The sequence below is a fragment of the Cavia porcellus genome, unplaced genomic scaffold (genome assembly GCF_034190915.1).
Source record: "Cavia porcellus strain 051 isolate PalLab524CR breed Dunkin Hartley unplaced genomic scaffold, mCavPor4.1 scaffold_1, whole genome shotgun sequence".
Lineage (NCBI taxonomy): Eukaryota > Metazoa > Chordata > Mammalia > Rodentia > Caviidae > Cavia > Cavia porcellus.
The window spans coordinates 164,317,933-164,339,825 of record NW_026947484.1 but is presented as its reverse complement, the minus strand read 5'-3'; the positions used below and the strand labels follow the sequence as shown (position 1 = coordinate 164,339,825).

General features: G+C 52.3%; 2 protein-coding genes across 11 annotated transcripts in view; one reads left to right on the top strand and one right to left on the bottom strand.

Moving 5' to 3' along the window:
• Nucleotides 1-2,026: 2,026 nt before the first annotated feature.
• Alg6 (ALG6 alpha-1,3-glucosyltransferase) lies at nt 2,027-19,138 on the top strand. Of its 2 annotated transcripts, XM_023561204.2 has the most exons (15): nt 2,027-2,129; nt 6,839-6,923; nt 8,082-8,171; nt 8,963-9,051; nt 10,193-10,275; nt 11,015-11,079; nt 11,508-11,699; nt 12,273-12,408; nt 13,676-13,761; nt 14,568-14,652; nt 15,797-15,867; nt 17,171-17,239; nt 17,317-17,521; nt 18,161-18,395; nt 18,888-19,138. In XM_023561204.2, exons 1-14 carry the CDS (start codon nt 2,048-2,050, stop codon nt 18,353-18,355), a joined length of 1,533 nt encoding a protein of 510 aa, XP_023416972.1. In that variant the 5' UTR covers nt 2,027-2,047; the 3' UTR covers nt 18,356-18,395; nt 18,888-19,138. The 2 variants fall into 2 exon arrangements, with proteins under 2 accessions (XP_023416972.1, XP_012998278.1); XM_013142824.3 differs by having other exon boundaries at nt 11,514-11,699; nt 18,161-19,138.
• Nucleotides 9,637-21,893, bottom strand: part of Itgb3bp (integrin subunit beta 3 binding protein) — a 64,764-nt gene continuing 52,507 nt past the window's right edge. For 2 of the 9 annotated variants that reach the window (XM_063259439.1, XM_063259453.1), the window contains one exon: nt 12,632-15,062. In XM_063259439.1, the coding sequence (XP_063115509.1) occupies nt 14,983-15,062 (80 nt within the window). In that variant the 3' untranslated portion in view covers nt 12,632-14,982. Of the gene's footprint in view, nt 10,152-12,631; nt 15,063-18,801; nt 19,512-20,472; nt 21,431-21,893 lie in introns of those variants that run through there. The other 7 variants (XM_063259432.1, XM_063259437.1, XM_063259426.1 and 4 more) reach the window with 7 other exon arrangements.

Sequence of the window (21,893 nt, the reverse complement as noted above, 5' to 3'; positions counted from 1 at the left end):
CAGGCCTGGAATGCCAGCACTCACGAGAGGCTGAGACAGAAGAAACACTGCAAATCCGGGACTAGGCTGGGCTTTAAAGTGGTCAAGGCCAGGCAGAACTTGGTAGCGAGACCCTTCTCAAAAAGAGTAAAAAAGAAAAATCTAAATCTATGTATCCATGTTTGTATCTGTCTGCATATCCACATTCCTGTCAAGTAGTTCTGTGGGCTGTTTCTTTCTGCTTCAGCTGAGGCACTTCTGGCCCCCCAGGGGGGGCTGGTTTTGTTTTGGGCATTGCTGCTTTTTCTCCTTTCCTTACAAATGATGGGTTGGGGGAGGGGGCTGACCTGAGACCCACTCTCCCGAAGCCCTAGCAGGTTCTCTGGATACTCAGTCCAAAAGGTCTGGCACATCAGCAGTCCCCTCTGGAGCTGCACGAAGTGGAGGCTGGGGAGCCGCAGGTGGTCTTGTCCTGGCTGGGCGTGGTCAGGTGTAGGGCCCTGAGTGCAGCTGCGCCTCCTGTGATTGGGAATCTGCTTGGCTTGGTCCACGGGAGATGCTGCCACACCCCTGGTCTCCTCTCCACCCCTGCAGACTGGAGCTCCTCAGACTGGGCCAGCATGCGGCCGGCAGGGCTGCAGGCTTCCCAGGTTCACTGCGGTTGTTGTGATTGGGACTGGTTTGTGTGCCAGCGTCCAGGTTAAATGTGATTATCCGGGATGTGGACCACTGACTCCATCCGATATCATTAAGCTGAATCCAGGAACTAGCGTTTGAGGTCAAGGCCAGCCCGGGCTACATGGGGAGACGCTGCCTCCTTTCTCCAGGCTGGAACCTGGGTCCCCTCAGTGCCTGCTTGCAAAGTGGCTTAGCCTAGTTTCCCTCTTCTGCCTCCAGGGCTCGGGATGCAGCCCTTGCCTGTTCCAGGTGCTGGACTCTTAGTTCTCAAGTTGTCTCCTCACATTTCTGAGAAAATTATTTTATTTATTCGGGTGTTTTGAGGCAGGGCCTCACTTGGTAGTGTATGCCGGCCTGAACTGATTATGTAGCCCAGGCTGGCCTCAAGCTCATGATGGTCCTCCTGCCTCAGACTCGTGAGTGCTGGGGTGACAGGCGAGCAGCACCACACCTGGAAGGAGAATAATTTTAGCTAACTAGGCGGAGCGTGCCCATCTGCAGTGGATTTGCTATTTCTGTGGTTTGTACTTCAGGTCTATCCTGTGGTTCCAATGGCCCATCGTGTTTCAGAGGGAAGAGGGAGAGACAGTTTGTTTCTTATTTTCAAACCCGCCTAAGGAGAGGAGAGGAAAGAACCACCAAAGGGAGCAAACAGTTGGCTTTCCCTGCGTTGCGTTTCCCTAAAATTTGGGTCTGGCAGGCTTTCAGAAAGCCTGCTCAGAGATGGGAAAGTGCTGTGATTAGTGTAACGGGCTTTCGGGAGGAAAGCAGACGCTCCAGGCCTTCTGGGACTGTCTCCTCTCCGGGCCACCCTGCGGCTGTGGTAAGTGACCACGCTGCCTCTGACACTGTGGTTTTCTCAAAAACAATTGTACGACCAACCTTCACTGTGCCTGTAGACACACAGGCCCCCTTGCTGCCTTTGATACTGGCATTAAATGCAGGACCTTCACACCGAGCCCTGTCCTCAGTGCTTTCCCTTGTTTATTTTGAGGCAGGGTCTCACTGAGCCACCCCAGCAAGACTCAGACTTGCGACTCTCCTGCCTCGGGCCATCTAGAGTGCTGGGATTACAGGTGAGTGCCACCTTGGCGGAAGCACATTTCCTAATCCTACGACCAGGGAGTAAGGATTTGAGACCACCCCTTCCCTCCCAATGCCCCAGCCCAGGCCTCATTTGTCACCTTTTCCTGGGGCTCCTGGATTTGTCCTTGAGGTTTGTGCTCAGCTGGACCTGGTGTTTCTTCCTCCAGGCTGTTTCTGCACAGTCAGGTTTTGACTTTCGGAGGCAAAGCACCCCTTTGTAGCCCTCCAGCTCTCCAGCTCCTGGTTCTAGAGAAGAGCTAACATTTCCTTGTTAAAGAGTTCTGGCAGCAGAGCCGGGAGGACCATGGAGAAATGCTACTGGATGGCAGTCGCGATCCTCATGGGACTTACCGTGCGGTGGACGGTCTCTCTTCATTCTTACTCAGGTAAGATATTCTCATTGTTTAAAAAGTCTGTGAAATGCTAGGTGTGGCACACACCTCTCATCCCAAGACTCGGGAAGCTGAGGCAGGAGGGTCACTGATTTTGAAGCCAGCCTGGTCTCCATAGCGAGTTCAAGGCCAGCCTACCTGGAATACATGGTGAGACTTTGTCTCAAAAAACCAAAAAGTAAATTAGATAAATATTCCTTTGAATTTGTGTTGTTTCTTTTGTATTTTGCTCAATGACTGAGAAAGGAATTTTAGGCTTTGTGGGTGTGGTCAGGAAAATACATTTAAGCGTCTAACTCAGGACTTTGTGGTAGAAGAAAACAGGTGTGTTCTACCCGGGACGTCGGGAGACAAAAACTGGAAGGTGGGCGTTTAGATTCTGAAGAGCAGTAAGCTCACGCGTATGGTGTGTGTGTGTGTATATGTGTGTACACGCGCGTGCGCATGCGTGTTATGGGGAATGGGGCTCAGGACCTTATCTGTTCTGGGCAAGCTAGGCCACATCCCCAGTCTTCGAGACAGGTCTTGCTAAGTTGCCCAGGCAAATCTCAGATTTGCAACCCTCCTGCCTCAGCCTCTGGAGAAGGTGGAATTACGTGTGTGAGAGTTTAGGGTGAGGCCTGCTGTGTATTGTTTAGAGAAAGGGACTGAGTTCCGACGGGCACTGGGATGAGGCTGAGGTGAATTTACCCCTGCAGGTGCTCAGCTGTGCTTCGTGCCAGCCCTGTGCCCCAGCTCTGGGGACCCGGCAGCACAGTGGTCACAGCACAGTCAGCAGAGAGGCTGAGGGATGGCAGGAGTGGGAGGAGGTGATGGCCCAAGAGCAGTCTGAGCACGGGTTTGAAGTCTGAGTTGCCTGGGAAGCAGCCATGGGAGCAGGAGCCCTGTACTAGCCACTGGCCACTGGGGCGCAGCTGCATCCCAGAGCCAAGTGGTGTATGTGGGGCAGCTGGAGATTTGCTTATACAATTTGTTAGGCGAATTATTTGCTTGGGAAAAGAATTCACGGTAGTAAAGAAGAGCTGTAAACAGAAATCAGCTGATGAGACCACAAAGGTCACACAGTGGTAGGAGCTGTTCTGAGGATATTTCCCAGGTGCAGGTCCCTAAGTAACATCTCCAGCTGTAAATGGAGAGGACAGTGGGGCAGCCTGGAAGTGGTAACTACCTGGCTTCAAAGTCAGTGCTCTCAGGACCTGGCTCTGAGGCTGCGGAGACAGACGAGGGCCTGGCCAAGACTGCCCAGAGGTGCAGCCGTGAAGCTGGGGGCCGTGGTGGGAGCCAAGGCATTTGAGTCCTGCTGCGCACACTCCTGCATGCTCCGGCGTCTGTGCAGGTCCCACGCGCAGTCACTCTCCCTGAGTATTCCCTACCTCTGCGTGCAGCTGTTTAGCATCACACCGTGAGATTTGTGTTTTAATGTATTTTTGCAACAAGGTCTCACTATGCAGTGCAGGCTGGCCTGGAACTCACTCACTGTGTAGCCCCGGCTGATCTTAACTCAAGGTGATCCTCCTGGCCTAGTGCTGGGATTGTAGACCTGTCAGCAGGCCTGGTGGTGTTTTTATTTTTGGGGGGTACCAGCGATTGAACTCAGGACCTTGGACTTGCCAGGCAAATGCTTGTGTGGCTAAGCCAACCCTGGCCCTGAGGTTTGTGAGGCAGCTCAGGTCTGCCGGCAGGGATTTTGAGTGGGCCTGGCCAGGGCTGACGAGGGCCACGGTGAGTGAAAACCAACGGTTTCCTGCCGTGCAGTGAGCATGGTGTGAGGACAGGGTAAAGGAGCCTAGTTTCCAGGTCGAGGCGCTCAGTGGGAATATGGGCCATGGGGGTTGAGCCAGGTGTGAGGAGCAGGCTCAGCCTATCTTCAGCTGTCACAAGATTCCTTGGCTCTGCAGCTCCCAGGCAGTCGGGTCCTCGAGTCACCTTCTCTCTGAGCTGTCACCCAGCCTCAGACGACAGCAGCTTGAGAGCTCGCTCCAGTGCCACAGGCAGGTTTCACTTCTGTCACCATCCGCACCCTCTCAAGTGGCATCCCTGTGGCTTCAGGGGCAGTGCTAAACTTTTTCAGTGTTTCAAGTACGTTAGGTACTAATCATGGTTTCAGTTTGAGTTTTGTTCAAGATTCATGAGCTCGAGTGTGGCTTTATGTTTATGGGCTGCGTGGGTTTTCTGTGAATTCATGCTGTCTTGGTCCCTGTCCCTGTCTCTGAGACACAGTACCGCCACCCATGGCTTGGAGGGAGAGGGTGGACTTAGCTTTGTGGTATGCAGGGGTCTCAGCTGCTGCTGTGGGGTCTCCAGGTAGGAGATGGCAGGGGCTGGTGGGGTCAGTGGGGCAGCACTGCCCACCTCATGGGGCCTGGGGCAGAGAGGGAGGGAGAAGCCGGGAGACAGACCTTCTGGGCCCCACTTTCCTTGGCCAGGCCCCTCTGTGGGTTCATCGTAGGTGAACCCACCCGAGAGTGCGGTGCCCTCGAGAGCCCACCACCTTCCTGGGTTCCCTGCCGGGGCCCCGTCACAAAAGCTAGGCTCGGGAGAGAAAGCCGTGCAGGTTTGCTCAGGGTGATCTGTGTGACCCGGCGCTTCGCAGGGACCGTTAGAGTCGGTGCTCTGTGCCTCGGATGTGAGGCCAGGCTGGTGCCCTGCTTCCTGGCTTGGGGCCTGGGCGGTGCCCTCCTGCTGTGCAGGCTGCAGCCTCATGCCCCAGGCCCAGCCCTGCTGCACCTGCTTTCCTCCCAGCATATACCGCCGCAAGCTGCTTGCTTTCCTTGGTGTATTTCCCTTTTCTAAAATTTATAAAGTGTGTTGGATAGAGCTGGTTGTGTAACGGAATTTTCACAGGCTTAAAAACACTGACCGCATTTTGGTTTTTGGTTTAAACCACCTCTGGGAGGTGGACAGATGTGTTTATAGTTTCTTACAGAGATCCATAGTTCCACTGTACTTGACCCACAGCGTTAGCAGGGTTGTCAGATAAAATGACAACCTTGGCCCTTCCAAGGCTGTGCTGTTGTAGTAATCTTTCCGCTGTGGATGCTGGGTGTGCAGGAGGAGCAGGTCGTGGAGAACCCGTTTTGCAAGATATGAGTCTTTGTTAAATCATAACGGGTTCGGCTTCACTTCTTTCAACTGCTGCCCTTTGGAAGGATGTATAAATTCTCAGTCACCAGGGAACTAAAAGCTAGATTTTATTATGGAACATTTTAGCCAAATTTTTCTTCTCTTAAACATTTATGTTTTTGTTTGGGTTTTTTGGTGGGGTTTGAGACAAAGTCTCATTGTGCAGCCCAGGTCAGCTTCAAACTCACAGTGATCCTCCTGCTTCAGCCTCCTCAAATGTTTAAATTATCAGTGTGAAGGCAACATAAAATACATGTTGTTAACAAGAAGTTGCCTTTCTTGGGCGGGAGTGGGGTGTTGAGTACCGGGGCGCTGTTTCAGAGCTAAGCGCACTGGTGTTTTCTGAGTGACTGTGCCGCAGACTAACTTTGAGGCCGGGTCCTCTTTGCCCCCTGGGAGGGGCTCTCCCAGGTACCACCTGGCTGCCCTTTGGGCTGCTGAAGGGCACTTGAGCATTTTAGAAACTTAAGCACTAATTTCACTGCCAGTGTCAGCTAAATTTATTGAAGTAGGTCAGAGTCTGGATTAAAACTTGTTCCCAGCCCTAAAGAGGATCATTACCCATCTTCCTCCTCCTGAGAGATTGGCAATAAATCCTCCCATGTTGACCGCACATCTAGTGCCACTGCGGAAATCTGGCAAGTTGGATTTTTTGAGGGACAGGAAGCTGGTTAAGATCCTCCCTGACTTTTATTATCCCTGCGATCCAAAAGTTGGACTTTCCACCCCCAAAAGAAGCCATGCTCAATGGTTCATTTATGGGACTAGAAACACACACCCACTCACACGCTTGTGCACACACACCTACAAATATACGAGGGAACTACAGTGAACTCATTGGGGAACCATTTTCCTCTCAGAAGCACATTGCAGGGTGCTACCCTCCTACTAGGGTAATGTTTTTGTTTGTTTGGAGAAAACAGTGTCTCACTATGAGCGCAGTCCTCCTGCCTCAGCCTCCAAGGTCAGGGACTACAGGGTGCACTACCAGCCCTGCTAGTGAAGCAGGCATTTGTTTGACCTGCCACATGCCCTGGGAATGCCCCATCTGAGCTCAGGACACGTTTCTGTCTTAGGAACTGGAGTTCTGTCTGTGGTGGCAGAGAGGAGGCCGTGTGGTCCCGAGGGGGGACCCGTGGGACTGAGGTGTCTGTGCTAGGAGGAAGCAGCACTGGGGAGTGCTGTGCCCTCAGTGTCATGAGGGGCCGCGACACAGGGCATAACAAGGATGGGTGAGGCCACAGGTCCGTCTATCCCACATACCCTGGACATGGGCGTCTGGTGACTCCAGGCTCTCCATGGTGACGCAAGCCTCAGGCAACCTTATTACCACCATGTCAGTGTCACACCTGCCGGTGCTGGTGTGAGAGGCCTTTCTCCACTTTGGGAATTACAGCTGGGCTGTAGGCGGCCAGCTCCTACCCGGCTCTGTGAGTCTGTCTGTCGCTCTATCCCTGACAGCACTGAGTGTGTGATGCCCACCCATTAAGACACATGGGGGCTGGAGCCGAGGATCACTGTTGGCGTCCCTGTCCCCTCGGCCTGCAGGCCTGGGCTCACAGCTGTTCTTCTTCCTGCAGGCGCCGGGAAGCCACCGCTCTTTGGGGATTATGAAGCCCAGCGACACTGGCAGGAAGTCACCCTGAACTTACCGGTCCGACAGTGGTACGGGCGCCTCCTCCCCCCGCCCCGGGTCTTTTGGTTTGTCACAGTGAGTCACCTGGTGGGACAGTGACCGGTCCGGGGCTTGGGCCAGGCCCCCAGCAGAGCAGCCTTCGATGCCCACCCCAAGCCTGCCTGGCCACCTGAGCTCTGTCCTGAGAGAGACAGGCCCGCGAGGCCACCCAGGCTGGGTTTGGACTATAGCTCCTCTGGCACCAGCAGTCATTAAATCCCTTATGTAGGCTTGGGGACCTTGGGGGATGGGTGGCAACAAGGGGTGGGAGTTTCATTCTCTGTGTCATAGTGGTTGGTAGTTCCTTCACAGCAGAGCTCCCCACAGAGCCTCCTGGTGGCTTACTGAACCCGATTTTCTTCTTTCATTTACAGGAACCTGTACATAGTAGGCACTCATTCTGTGTTAGCTGAAATAGTCCTGTTCAGAACTGCCCGTTCCCAGCCAACATGGTGGGGCACACCTGTCATCCCAGCAGCCTGGGAGGCTGAGGCAGGAGGATCGCAATTCAAGTCCACCTCAGGCAATTTAGCAACCCAGTGAGACCCTGTCTCAAAATACAGAATGAAAAAGGACTAGCAGTGCAGCTCAGTGTGACAGCCCCAGAGCAGAGGACAAACCAAGACAAACCAAAAACAGAAACAGGTTCATAAGGTCGATTCTTCCTATAAACCAAGTCTTCACGTGTTCTTTGAAATTGATTTCTTACTGTTTCCTTGTGATTTTTATTATTATTTTAAAAATTTTTTATTTTATTTTTTGAGACAGGGTCTTGCTGTGCAGTTCAGGCTGGCCTTGAGCTCACTTTGTAGCCCAGGTGGGTCTTGAACCCTCCCTCATGCCTGATCCTCTTGCCTCAGCCTCCCGAGTGCTGGGATGACAGGTGTGTGCGCCCACGCTGGCCCACCTTGTGATCTTTAAGAACTTTGGTGTTGTAGCTTACCATATGCATGCTGTCTTTCCATGGCATGCTGCTTGTGCGTGCTGGCCCTGGCCACGGCAGGTCTGTGCCTGGCCTGTGGGCGCTGGGGCTTAATGTTCACTCACTGTTACTTCGCTGCCAGGCATTGCGGTAGCCTGAATGCCGTGCACTGTTCCCCGGCGTCAGTGCCCGGATGCCAGGGAGCACAGCAGCGCTTTCTCCACAGGTATTTCAACAGCAGTGACAATGACTTGCAGTACTGGGGCCTGGACTACCCGCCTCTCACGGCATACCACAGTCTCCTGTGCGCCTACGTGTAAGCATCCCTTCCTTTGTCACTGGCATCATCTCCTCTGCTTCACTGCAGAGTGGGGACCACGTGTAACCACTGTCGCTTCATTGATCACATGTGGGTTTTAAGAACAGTAACTTTTTTTTTTTTTTTTTGTCTTTTTCCTTTTTATCGGTACTGGGGATCGAACTCACGACTGCCTGCTTGCAAGGCAGGTGCTTATGCCACAGAGCTAAACCTCCAGCCCCAGAACAGTAACTTTTATGTTTGAACATTTATGATTTTTCTGAAGGGATGGAATTTCATCTTATTTTTTTCATAGAAGCATGTTTTTGTTTCCTTTGTTAGTGTCTACCTGTAGTACATTTTTAAATGGAATGCAAACCCTTAGCTTTGTTTCTATGTGGAAATGTTACACGTTACAGACTTCGGAGAACTGTTCATTGTGGGTTACAAAGATTTTTCCTGGGGTGACCCAAAGCAGATGGCAAGCATAGTCAGATGGCACTGGCTTGAGTGTCCCTAGACGCCAGGAGCAGCCTGGCGGCTCCCTGCCACCTGGAGGAGGCACCGTCCTATCCCATCCTGATGGAAGCCAGTGCTTCTCTCTAACAGTATCTGGTCCCAGACTTTGGACTTTGATCAGCAAAAATCTGAGTGACTTTTGCCCAGTCTCTGTTGAACCTGTTTTCCTTTTTGGGATGTGTGGTGGGTTTTTGTGAGCTTAACCCCAAGGCTGCACTGCGGGTTGTGTACCCACTGCTTCGAGAGCGCAAGGTCCTCACCCCGTACACATGCTGTGCTTTGGTCCACAGAGCGGAGCGCATCGAGCCAGCCTGGGTGGCGTTGTACACATCGCGGGGTCACGAGAGCGCGGCGCACAAGCTTTTTATGCGCGCGACAGGTACGGCACGGGTGGGGCGGCTGATGATGGATGCTGATACAAGTGCTCTTGTTGCTCATCCTTGTTCTCTTCCTCCCTGCCTCCTCGCATGTCCTGCAGGGCTGGGGACTGAGCCCAGGGTCCTGGGTGCACTGGACAAGTGCTTGGCCACTGAGCACCACCCGGGTTTCTTTATTTTTTGTTTGGATGCAGGATCTTCCTGGAGTTGCCCAAACCTCAATCCTAAGATCCTCCTGCCTCAGCTTCCCAAGTATCTGGAGTCACAGGCGGGTGCCACAGAGCTTGGTTTTACTATTGTTCTTAATGACTTTAAAAACTGCATGACTGCAAGAGGTGTGGTGGCATAGTCCTGTAATCCTGGAAGTCTGGGAAGCTAAGGCAGGAGGATCCTAAGTTCAAGCCCATCTTGGGCGGTTTAGCAACTTAGTGAAGCCTGTCTCAATAAAGGACTGGGGTGCAGCTCTGTGCAGAGGCCTGAGTTCCGTCCCCAGCCTTATCAAGCGGGCAAAAATGAGTAACTATATATCTGCCCCCAGATGCGTATGTTGTAAGACCAAATATGCTAAAAAAAAGAGTGGAAAGCAGTTCTGGATCCTTTGCATTTATTCCCTGAGTGCTGTGAGCATCTGAGGAAGACCATGGCATTCTTGTCTCTATGGAGAGCTGAGAAAGCAGGCCAGGCAGGCCAGGCACGCACCGTCCCCGGGCTCAGAGCGCTGTCCGCTGAGGCTGTCTGCATTCGGGCCATCAGTCTCACAGCCTGAGTTCAAGTCCTCTACCTCTCCCTGAGCCTGCGTGTTGGAGAGCAGTGATGCGACCAAGGCTGTGATGCCAGCTGTGTGTCCTCAAGGCTGGTGACTCCATCCCTGTTCCAGGGGTGCTGCAGTGATGAGTGTGCACCACATGCCTGGCTACACTCATTTCTAAGCCCCGGTCAGGATAGATGGACTGCTGCCTACCTGAGAAGGAGCCAGTGTGCGGTGTGTCAGAGAAGAGCGAGTTGGCAGTTAGCCTGGGAGTCGCCCTGGCGGAGTGCAGAGGGCTGCAGGGCTTCGGCGGAGCAAGGCAGGCAGGCAGGCGCTCAGCGGTTACCACAGATCCTGATGGATGCATGCTCAGAATTATTTGCTTGCATTTTCAGTTTTCATTGCTGATTTGATGATTTACATACCTGCGGTGGTTTTGTACTGCTGTTGTTTAAAAGAAATCTCAACTAAGAAAAAGGTAAGCTTTAAAGCAATCAGAGATTTCACCTCCATAATTCTGTTTGTTCCATTGCAGTACTGGGTATTGAACCTGGGACCTTCATCCTAAGCTACATCCTCAAGCTGTTATTTAAAATTTCAAGATAATCTTGCTAAGGTGTCCAGGCTGGGCTTGAACTGTAATCTTCCTGCCTCAGCTTCCCACGGTGCTGGGATCACAGCAGTGCACCACCATGCCCAGCCTGCAGTGTTTTTGTTTTTTTTTTAATCAGCATATAAATGACAGGCCATAAGGAAGCCATGCTTTGGGGAACAGACAGAATAATGGGGAGCATTATATCCTCTGTCAGTTCTCGTTCAGAAGGCATCAACTTACTCCACACTAATTTGGAAATTCCATACTGGTGGGTCACACACTGTGCTACATTTATTATTGATTGGTAAATCTGACTCGAGCTGGCTTTTGAGAATTACTAAGCTGCAAGACATTTGGAAAACTGCTGTCCTTCCCCTAGTCACAGCTGTCAGACCCTCCATGGCCACTGTGCATGGGCTCATTCCCTGACTCGCTTTGACAAACACCCTTTTGTGACATCCCACGCCATCTCTGTGCACACCTGAGTATCTACAGTTTGCCAGGCCTGGGTGGGCTTTGTGGACAGAAGCATCGGGATCTGGGAAGTGGGGACCTTCACTGGCCATGGCCACGCTCGTCCCCCAGTGGCACAACCTCCCTTTCACAGTGTCTTTCTTCCTAGGCCGCAAGTGCCCTCTGTATCCTGCTGTACCCTGGCCTCATTCTCATCGACCATGGACATTTTCAGTATCCTTTGCTGGCCACATGGCCCGAATCCCAGGCCCAATGTTTTTCCTGAGCTTCCCAGTCAGGTGTTACCGGTACACTCTTCCCAGGGTCTGTCTTGTCTGGGTAAGAAGTTCGCCTGTCTTTCCCTTTGCCGCTCCTATTAAATTTCATCCCACTGAGCTTCCTTGAAGCTCCAGTTAGCTCTTTCTGCTGCAGAGGAGCTGCATTGCTGCAGGAAGATTCCTCTCCGTACTGGGGGGACTGGAGTCTTGCACTGGATTTTGGGATCTGTTACAGTGAACCTCGGCGCTAAGAGAGCCAAAGGTCTCTTGGCCTGTGGACCTCAGGCCTTGGGGAGCCTGGACCCAGTTGCTCGTCACCGTGGAAGGGAGTATGGGGGTATGCATGTGCCTGCTGTGCACTCTGGGGTGGTTTCCTCAACCCAGACACATATATAACTGCGTGAGTCTCGGCCTTGCCCTGTGGGGTGTCCTTGGAGTGTCTCGTGACTGGGACCTGCTGGGGTCACTGGCCTTTTGTTTAGCGCTGAATTACAAGCAGATGGAACTTTACCATTCCCTGCCGTTCTTTTGCTTTTTACTTGGCAAGTGTTTTCAGAAGGGTCTCAAAGGAAAGGGGTGAGTGACCTTTTTAAACACAATCCTACATTCTACCTTTGCCTTTAAAAGGTGAGTTCTTAGAAACGTGCTGGCCATAAATGAATGGGGAGACACTATGATGTCGTGTACTATATTCTTTTAAATCTTCCAACTTAGAGGCACCTGGTGGGCAGGGTATGTGGGCCGGTAGGGAGGTCAGGCACCTTGGCACTGTGTCACTGGCCATTGGGAGGGTCGAGCACCTTGGCACTGTGTCACTGGCCATTGGGAGGGTCGAGCACCTTGGCACTGTGTCACTGGCCATTGGGAGGGTCGAGCACCTTGGCACTGTGTCACTGGCCATTGGGAGGGTCGAGCACCTTGGCACTGTGTCGCCAGCTCACTGTGGGCCTGGCCCTTGGCATTTCCACAACTGTACCTTTAAACCTGCAGAAGCTGCGTGTAGCCTCGCTGCGAAGCAGGCTCTCAGTGGGGAAGTGAGCCCCCTGATCAGAGCTGACTGTGGCTTGAATGCAAGTCGAGAGTCCAGATGTTGCTCTCCATCATAGGGTGTAGCGCCTCCACCGACTCAGCAGGCTTCCTCCTCTGTAGGCTTGGCTCGCTGCTCCGGCTGGCCTGCACCGTGGTAGCCTCCTGCGCGCTCTGCTGGCTGCCGTTCCTCACTGAGTGGGAGCAGACCCTGCAGGTCCTGAGGCGCCTCTTCCCGGTGGACCGAGGACTGTTTGAGGCACGTGGGCCCCGTTACCCCCAGGCCAGCCAGCTTGCAGCTTCAGCTGGGTTTGGCAGGGTGGGGAGCAGGTGGCCCGCTAACAGTTCTGTGTGTTGTGGCTTTAGGGAAGGGAAGCACTTGCTGAGCCCACAGTCCTGTGTGCCCAGGACTGCTGTGGCCCTGTCCACGGTCTCTGGCCTCAGCATGCCCATGTTTAATGAGAACCTTTCATTCCACTTAATGCTATTTTAATTGCTCTTGTTAAACTTTTATTATGTGAATAATTTGATCACTTAGATTTAGTAATTTAACAAACCATTTTTCTGAAACAAAAAGGCCATTTAATAAAGTTAGGCAGAGACAACATATTTGTAGATAATTTGCCTTTGAATAACATTTCTTTTTGAAGAGAATTTGAAGAGCCCGAGTATCTTTCTAATTGGGAGCACACATATCCCTAGTGGCTCTTGGTGGCTTTCAGGAGGGCAAGCCCTATTGGCTGAGGGTCTTCAGTCCCCTGGGGTTTACAGAGTGCACCCAGGCTGAGCCCCATCAGGAGCAGAGGCAGAGCTATTGTCTGAGCCTCTTTTATCACCCCTGCTTCACCTCGGGAGACAGTGTCCCCTCCTCTCCACACACAGGGTGCTGACACGGAGACTGAGATGGTGCAGACATGCTGTCTCCAAGAGTCTGAGGACACCCCTGTGACCTGTGTAGGAGGGCTGGGCCAGGTGTCAGGGATAACCAGGTCTTGGTGTCAGCACCCGTGTTAGACCATAGGTTTACAAGCAGGCGAGCTATAGTTGCTAATTTAAATTTGAAAGTTATCCTAGCACAACTGCTGAGGTTTTTAAACGTCTTAGCACTGGTCATTGCTGGCACCCAGTAGGGGACCCCTAAAATTAATAATCATTTCAGTGTGTGAGGAGAAAGGTCCAATGTAATAGGTGTCATAGGAAGAAGGGGATGAATGGTTTCTTAACAAAATTTCCAAAGGAGTAAGTTCAGTGTTTAGGGATAGTGTGCCGCTCTTTCAAAACTACCAGTATTTCTTGGCAAGTCTGGTAACGGCCAGCTGACGAACCCCCGCTATAGAAAAACGCTGAATGCCCAAAGGTGTGGGTTATAGTGTGCCAGTCTGTAGCTTCAAGAGCTCACTCTGCTGCCACACATGCGTCACCTGTCTCAGAAGCTTAGAGGCTGAGGCCACACACACTTTGTGGGCTCATGGGCTCTCAGTTCTGTGAATCGCACCAAAATGCAAACCCCACAAATCTCTTTTAAGGACAAGGTAGCCAACGTCTGGTGCAGCCTCAGTGTCTTTGTGAAGGTGAAGGACCTGCTGCTGCGTGACACCCAGATTCTCATCAGGTAACTGCATGGCTCCAGCAACCTCCTGTGTGCCCTGGGGCTCTGCTCAGACCCACCCAGGGGAGCCAGTGCCCCAGCTCTCCCCTCCCCAGAGAGGGGAGACGGTGCTGAGTGGGGCTTCATGTCAACCAGCAGCTATAATCACAACGGGTAGTCACAAAGTGTCAGCCAGAAAAGTGGAACGAGTGGGAGGTAACTGTGTTGGTGCTCACTCATGCGTGTGCGCGTGTGACTGTCACAGAGTTGCCTGCGTGCGTGCTGTGGTGCTGGGCAGGCCGCCATCGGGAGGTGCTGGGGACTGCAGGAGGCAGCCGTGCCCTAGGCTGGGTCTTCCTGCAGCAAGCGCCTTGCGGGCTCAGTAGCAGGCTGGTGCCTCAGGGTCTCAGCTGAGCCTGGCCAGGCAGGACAGGACTGAGCCGGACGGAACTGCAGCCACCTTACCTGGGCTGTGGGTCCCTCCTCGGCTTCTCCTACAGCGCCCTGGGCCTGCACAGGCAGTTGTGGTGCCCTGCGGCCAGCAGCTTTGAGGGAGGCTCACGAACGCTGTGCTCAGAGGTTTTGTCACTGAGTGCTGATCTGGTACATTCTCTGGTCATAAGTGTAAAGTAAGTGGTGTTCAGTGTTACAGTTCTTTCACATAAAAGTGAGTGTGTTTTGGTGCAGATACTTACATGTCATTTAGACTAAGTAAAACTTACTGGAAATGAAGTTAAGTTGATCTTTAAATGCAATCTTTAAATTTTAAAAATGTTCTAGCTGCATTTATACCTCTGCAAACAACATGATGTACTTTGTTCTTTTTCTAGCTTTCTCATCACACTTTTGAGCGTGCTTCCTGCCTGTGTAAAGCTAACGCTGCGTCCCTCTCTGAGGGGCTTCCGATTTGCCCTGGTGAGTTCCTTGCACCTTCAGGTTTTGGTTCTTCTACAGTTCAATGAGACTCCTCAGGCCATGTGATCCAGCAGCTGGCGTCAGGCATGAGCGGGGCTGGGGACAGCCGGCCAGGCTGTCCCAGGCAGGGAGTGGGGCCAGCCTGCAGGTGACAGGGGTGTCTCTGCACAGGCTTGCTCAGAGTGGGTACGTGAGCCCTCTGGTCTGTAAAGTGACCTTTAAAAGTAGCTGGTGTCACTGACATGGATGGTGACCACTGTGGAGCCCCAGGTGAGGGAGGGCTGGGGTGGCATGGACTGGAGGTGAAGCTGCCAGGTGCCGCATGTCTCGTTATTGCTCTGTTGTATCCCTGCACTCTCCACTGGCCTGGGAGTTGTGGAGAGAGGCATCGGTGCTGGTGGCAGTGCACCCTAAGAAAGTACAAAGATACTTCAGACCTGCGGTGCAGAGGAGCAGGGTCAACATATGTGGGCATGGTGGCAGAGGGCGGATGGCAGGGGACTGAGTAGGGGCAGGGAAGAGCCATGTGGCCCCCAGCTGTCTGCAGATGCCCATCCCGAAGGCCCAGTGCCAGCCTGTGGACAGACAGAAGTAACTGACTTAAACCCTAAGCAGCAGATGGGTTTCTGAGTCATGTGACACAGAGCACAGCAGTGAGCACCTTAAATGCCCTGCAGGTTTACTCCGCTCCTTTTAGGCTTTGATCTGCCTTTGCCCTTCAGGCTTTTTAGTGCAGCTGTCCTCAGGAGTGTGAGGGTATGGCCCTGGGATATGGGTGCTCAGCGAGTCTGTTTAGTGACGAGTCTTGAAGCCAGATAAAACATACCTGTATTCCCTGCACACTGGGAGGCTGAGGCAGGAAGAGCTGAAGTTTGCGCTCACGCAGGCTAATTTAGACCGTGGCCAACCAGACCTTGCTCAGTATTTAAAAAATAAAAGGGGCTGAGGATAAAGCTCAGTGCAAAAAGCCTGGGTTCTGCCTCTAGCACTGTGAAGAACACACATTGATTTTAAAATCTGAGGTATTATGCACACTGCATTTATATTTTACCTCCAGAGAAACTGAGGTAGGCAGGTGCCACTTGGAGTGATTGTTCTTTGGGCCCACAGGGACGTGGATCTCCTTTTTTCCCCTCTCTTCCAGGTCAGCTGTGCGCTGTCGTTCTTCTTGTTTTCTTTCCAGGTACATGAGAAGTCCATTCTGCTGGTAGCACTGTGAGTAGAACTGCTTGGCACGTGCATTTCTTGTGTGTTGAGAAGTACATTTATTTGGGGGGAGGGGCATAGGATTTCATCGTGTAGTTTAGGCTGGCCTTGAACTTACAGCAATCCTCCTGCCTCAGCCTCCCTACTGCTGGGACTACTGGTGTGTGCCACCACACCTGGCCTTGTGAGTAAATGTATAATTTATATAAAATTAATGAAAAATATATCCATACAAATTTCCTACATGCAACTATTATTTTACTTTATATTTGACACAAAAATCAGGTAGAATTACTGATTTACTTAATTTCTTGTTTCTCCCATGTCTTCTCTGTGCTGAGAAACAAATGTGCCTCCTGAGCAGATCACTTGAGCAGTGGCCCTGGTGTCACTGCCCCTCTGGGGTCTGGGTCCTGGGCACTAGGTGCCTTTCCCTCCACTACTGCCCACTCCCTGTCTAGCTATCTCTCATGTGTGGCCTCTGTGGGCTGCTTTCTCCACTTTGGTCTGTGAGTTTCTGGTCCTGCTGTGGGGCCTCACACCTCTCTTCTGGTCTCTGCGCCCCACCCATTCCTGTGCTTCCCAAGGGTCCCTGTGCGTGCAGAAGCCCTGGAAGGTGAGGGCGGGCTTGCCATGTGAAGAGAGACTGTGCTGCCAGTCCCGAAGCCAGCTGGCTGGGCTGTGCACACGGGATTGGGCCAAGGCACATCAGGTGTCCCAGATGATGCAGGAGCCTAAGACTCAGGGCATTGCGACCTGGGGAGGACCTGCCAGGCCTCATGTGTGAGTCTGGTGGTAGGAGAGGAAGAGGCTAGCAGTACTCAGCAAGCACTAAGCCTACAGCCTGCTGGGCAAAGGGGGAAGTCATTCACAAACTCTTGCAGAGCATTTTCCCTAGAAAAGAGCCAAAATAATAGTGATACTAGCAACAGCAGCAGCAGCGGTCAGCAGTCATTAGAAAAGCTTTGTGAGAGGGAGCTGCCACCAGGCAGGACTTGAAGGCAAAGTGCAATGTCATTGCTGTCACTCCAAGCACTAGTGCAGGCCCAGGTCCCAGCCACAAGTGCAGTGGACAGTGGCGCTGGGCTAAGGCAGGGAGATCACGAGCTCCCCTGTGCAGTCCTGTCTTGGATGGGCGCTGCAGCTGGTGCTGGAGTGTGAAGTCCTGCGCCCAGATCCGAACTAGCACCCCAGACACAGTCTTTGCTGAGAGAGGGACAAAGGAAGTGTGCTGCTGTTCTCCAGTGCCTGGAGTCTTGGTGACACGCCACAGAATAATGCTCACCCACATTTCCTTCCTTGCTTGCCTTAGCCCCGTCTGCCTTGTTCTCCATGAGGTTCCTTTCATGTCCGCGTGGTTCTTACTTGTGTCAACATTCAGGTGAGTGTGAGCTCTGCTTTCTTGGGGCGCCCCGGCCACTCCCCTCCTCTGCCTTACCTGTGGCCGCTTCTCTCCAGCATGTTGCCGCTGCTGCTCAGGGATGGGCTCCTCCTGCCCTCAGTTGCCACCACCATGGCCTTCTGCATGGCATGTGCGGCCCTGCTTCCGGCCTGGGCCGAGGCCTCAGAGGAGGCCCTACAGCTGGGGGCCTTTCTGGCTGCTGTGAGGAAGCACCTGCCATACCTGAAGCCAGCGCTCCTGCCCCATGGCATCCGATGCCTGGTAAGTGGCACGTGCCCAGGAAGCCAGGAGGGAAGTATGCGTCAGTGCAGGCCTTTGGGCCTGCGTGCATGCCTGTGAGCGAGCCAAGCTTTGTGTTTGGGGGCTGCCGGGCCCCCAGGCCCTGCACCTGGCACTCTGCAGTGCCGATGGGGTCGTAGGAGGTACCAGATACAGAGGGCCACCAGGTGCCCGGGAAGGAGTTGGGGTGAGAGAGACCAGAAGGCAGGCCTGCCACAGCCTTGTTTCCACATGCCAGCATTACCCGCAATAGGCTCCACCACCCATACATGGGAAATGCTAGGTGGAGGACCCTGTCCCCTGCCCCCGTGTTCCCCTGAGCGTGCTGAGCACAGGATGTCCTTCCCCACTTATCTTGCAAAAGCTCTGTGGGATGTGCGCTCACCCCTGGCTCCCCACTGCCTATCCCAGTGGGGTGCAAGCCCCAGGGATGCCAGGGAGGTGAACACCAGCCAGGACTCAGGCGGAAGCTGGGGCTCGGGCACCAGGGCCATGTGCTATGAAGCCAGAGGGCGCCCCAGCCTCCCCTTCACTCTGCCCATCTGACAGCATCCAGTCTGTGCTGCCAGTGCAATTGATTCCTGCCTCCCTGCCACTCAGTTATGTCTCTTCCCTGGACAGTTTCTTGCCTCAGTGACCACAATGGTCCTTCTGACGCTCATGTCTGTCACCCTGGAACCTCCGAGGAAATATCCAGACTTATTTGCTGTGTTGGTGTGTTTTGTGTCCTGCTTGAACTTCCTGCTCTTCTTGGCATATTTTAACATTGTGATCATGTGGGACTCCAAAAATGGAAGACGGAAGAAAACCAACTAGCTCTGCTTCCAAACAGACATGAACTTCTGTTGTGTGTCAGGTAAATGACTGTTTTGCAGACCGTGGAGTCTGGGAAAGGATGGTGAGATGTCACCACTGCCCACAGGAAATAATGTAAATGGGGACCAAAAGAAGCTTCCCTGTGTATTGCTGGGCTAAGGCACATCTGTAGTTTTGTTAATATTAACAGCCGTACAAGTGGTAACGGGAAACAGGCCACTAACCCGAGTATTTACCCAGGAAATATACTCTGTGTGGTATAGATGACTGAAAACATGATGAACCTACAGGAAGCATTAAGCCTCTGGGGAAGGAAATCACTAATGCTGGTATTCAAATTTAGTTTTCTTTGCATTCAGCGTGAAAGTCGGCTTTCATTGCTTAGAAGTTCTATCTCAGGAAGGTACATTTGTGAGAATAAACTTTTTGAAACTGAATATGCCTAATTACTTAGGCAAATTTGACTTTTATAGCAAGCAAACGGTTAAACAGTGCTGTTTACTTCCACGGGTTCCGACTTGAATCTGTTTAGAAACTGCAGTTTCCCGAGTTTCATCGGATGTGAAGCCAGGTGAAGCCTTGCACTGTGATTATGTGCTCTGGGCCTGCCGCAGCCAGGGTCTCCTCTCTGGCCCCTCAGGACGTGACTTCGAGGGCAGCTGTGTCCTGGAGATGCAGGTCCCTCACACCCACCTCTGAAATGATGTATCATCCTCTCTCGGTTGTGGTTGCCCACCTGAAGATGTTTCCAGTCTGCGTGATAAAATAAAACACTCCTTCCCAGCTGTGTGCTGTCGAGCCTGTTTCTTTTGAAGGTGGCCGTGGAGATACTGAGTGGCTGAATCCACGTGGCGCATTCTGACTGGTGTGGCAGCTGTGTCTTGGCATAAGTGTGGGGCTCAGCGCACAGCCAGAACCAGAGCTGGCCCTGGCCACTCCATCAGTTTCCACTGGGCCCATGCGGCAGTCTTGCAGCTTGGGTGGCCTCTTAAAGATTCATTTGTAGTCAGGTGCTTACATTCTACACAGGATGATGCCTTTGGTGAAGGAGGGGAAAATTCAGTCACAACTTCTAAGGAGCTGGGAGGAAGTGTCACTGGAATGTCCGTCAACCTTGGGAAGATGTGACACATGTCCAAGGGGGTACACAGGGAAGCTGTAGGAAGAAAACCTCCAGCTTCAACCTGGGAGACAAGCGCCTCTCAGGCTCATAGGAAACCAGCTTAAGAATGGATTTCAAGCCAGGTATGGTGCACACCTGTAACCCAGCAACTTAAGAGGCTGAGGCAGGAGGATCCTTGCAAGTTCAAGACCAGCCTGAGCTACAAAGTGAGTTCATGGCCAGCCTGAAATGCACAGTAGACCTTGTCTGTTTCTCTCTCTCTCTCTCTCTCTCTCTCTCTCTCTCTCACACACACACACACACACACACACACACACACACACAATGGATTTCAAACAGAGGAATTAAGATTCCAAAATAGCAAAAGCCAGTCATAAATGAAGATCACAGAAGTGGGCAATTTCTAAGCATTTCCACCTGGTATCAGGGTTATGGGGATGCACTCATATATTTAGGGTGGGCAAACATTAAGGCTAGGAAGATTTCTCACTTTCCTCACCAGCAGGTCTGACTGAAGATGGATCTTCTGTCCTCACAGTGCACACTGGGAGCTGGGGATAGTTACAGCAGGGTGGGAAGCAGAGGTAAGGAGCCTGAGTGGAGGGATGTGGGCCACCCTGAGGGTGCCTCCTGTCCTGACAGGACACTTGAGCCAGTGGGCCATTCCCATAGGTGGCCCAAGGGACCTCTTATAGGAGGGGAGCAGAAGCCCAGGGCTTCCAGTCTCCACTGGCCACCCCTGCAGGTCCACAGGAGAATAGCCACCCGGACTCATCCTTCAGGGGACCCCTGGGGGTGATGAAGCCAGAGTCATGTGACCTACAGCTGCTGGCAGGGACCCAGAAATGATTTCCAGCATGCCTGGCCGCAGCTAGTATGTGTCCAGTACCATCTTTGGTGGCCAGGTCCCAGGAATCTTAGCATTTAACGCCTTATCTTCAGAGTCAACAATGAGTTGTTTTTTTACCTTAGTTTGTTAAATGTTATTTCAGGCTTTCATGCAGAATTTTTATTTTCACAGAACACCAAATTAAATGACATGTTAGTTTTGTCACAATTTAAGGCAGCTCCTAAGATATTACCCCCTGCAGAAATTGTCACTGAAGTTTTGAGCTAACACTGAAGTCAAGACAGTTTGTGACTCCCGACTCTGTTTCCTGAGTGTCTATGCTAAGCGGCTCAGGGAACCCAGTGCTTCTCTTTCACTTTCACGGCCTCCATGCTGTGCAGTTTACGGACAGCTTTGCTTTTCAGGATTTTGGCTAAGTGTAAATGTACTGAAAAAGTGGATTCACCTGTCTTAGAAAAGGTGACATTTCACAACTGAAAATCCTTTTCTCTATAAGCATAGGAAAGAACTACTAGAGTATAACAGCTCATCTCTGACATAATGGCTATATAATAAACAGTAAGCCTCTAAAAATTAAAAAAAAAATTACCCTCACAGTGACGCATACCTGTCATCCTAGCACTTGGGAGGCTGAGGCAGAAGGATCATTGTGAATTCAAGGGTAGCCTGGCTCAGTAGTTAGAGGCCATCCTGGACTACACAGTGAGACCCTGTCTCAAAAAATAAGCAGTTGGGGCCTTGAATGGAAAAGTGGTCCCCAGTGACCCGCTCTGGGTGGAATCTGAGTCCTGGGAAGCACAGCGAGCCTGTGTGCACGCCAAGCGGCAGACACTCAGGACATTGGACCAAAGCCAGGCCCCCACGCCGTGCTGACTTACACTGAAGGGTCAAGAAGAAATGTATTATTTACATTGAGATTATCCACTGGTGTGCGGAGAAAGTTTAAATTAGCTGCAAGAAATCTTATCTAGACCTGCAGCTGCCTGTGCTTGGAGCTGGTATTTACCAGGCAGATTAGTTATAGATATCTCTTCTGTCCCTTAAATACGATCAGGCAGATGCAGAAGCCGTGCCCATGAGTGCCTCTCGGTATCCCAAGTGCCTACGAGACAGAAAACACAATTACTGCAGCACTGTGGGTTCCTTTCCAGGTTAACATACACCTCACATGCTGCCAAAGACGTGACTGAAACCCCATTTTGCACATGGGCCAGTGCCTCTCTTTTGCCCGAGTCCTCTAAGCCAGAGTATCCTTCGAAGCACTTGTGGGCATGACAGCACTGTTTGCCTTGTGGGGAGACCCGAGACACTGGGGACTCGGCCCCTCAGCCCCTCAGCATGGCCTGTGGAAATCACCGGATTTACAGGGCTCCACATCTTCCTCTGAAGCTGTAAGGGCCTTTTAGCAGGTGTTCTGCCAACAGCTGACAAAAGTTAAGTAAACAAACACAAGGCAGGGTTTGGAAAGAGCCAGTCTCTCTGAGGCCACCTGGTGGCAGAGGCTGCTGTCCTTGGGCCTTAGGAGGCTGCAAGACAGTGCCATGGAAGGGTGAGCAGCCCTTGGC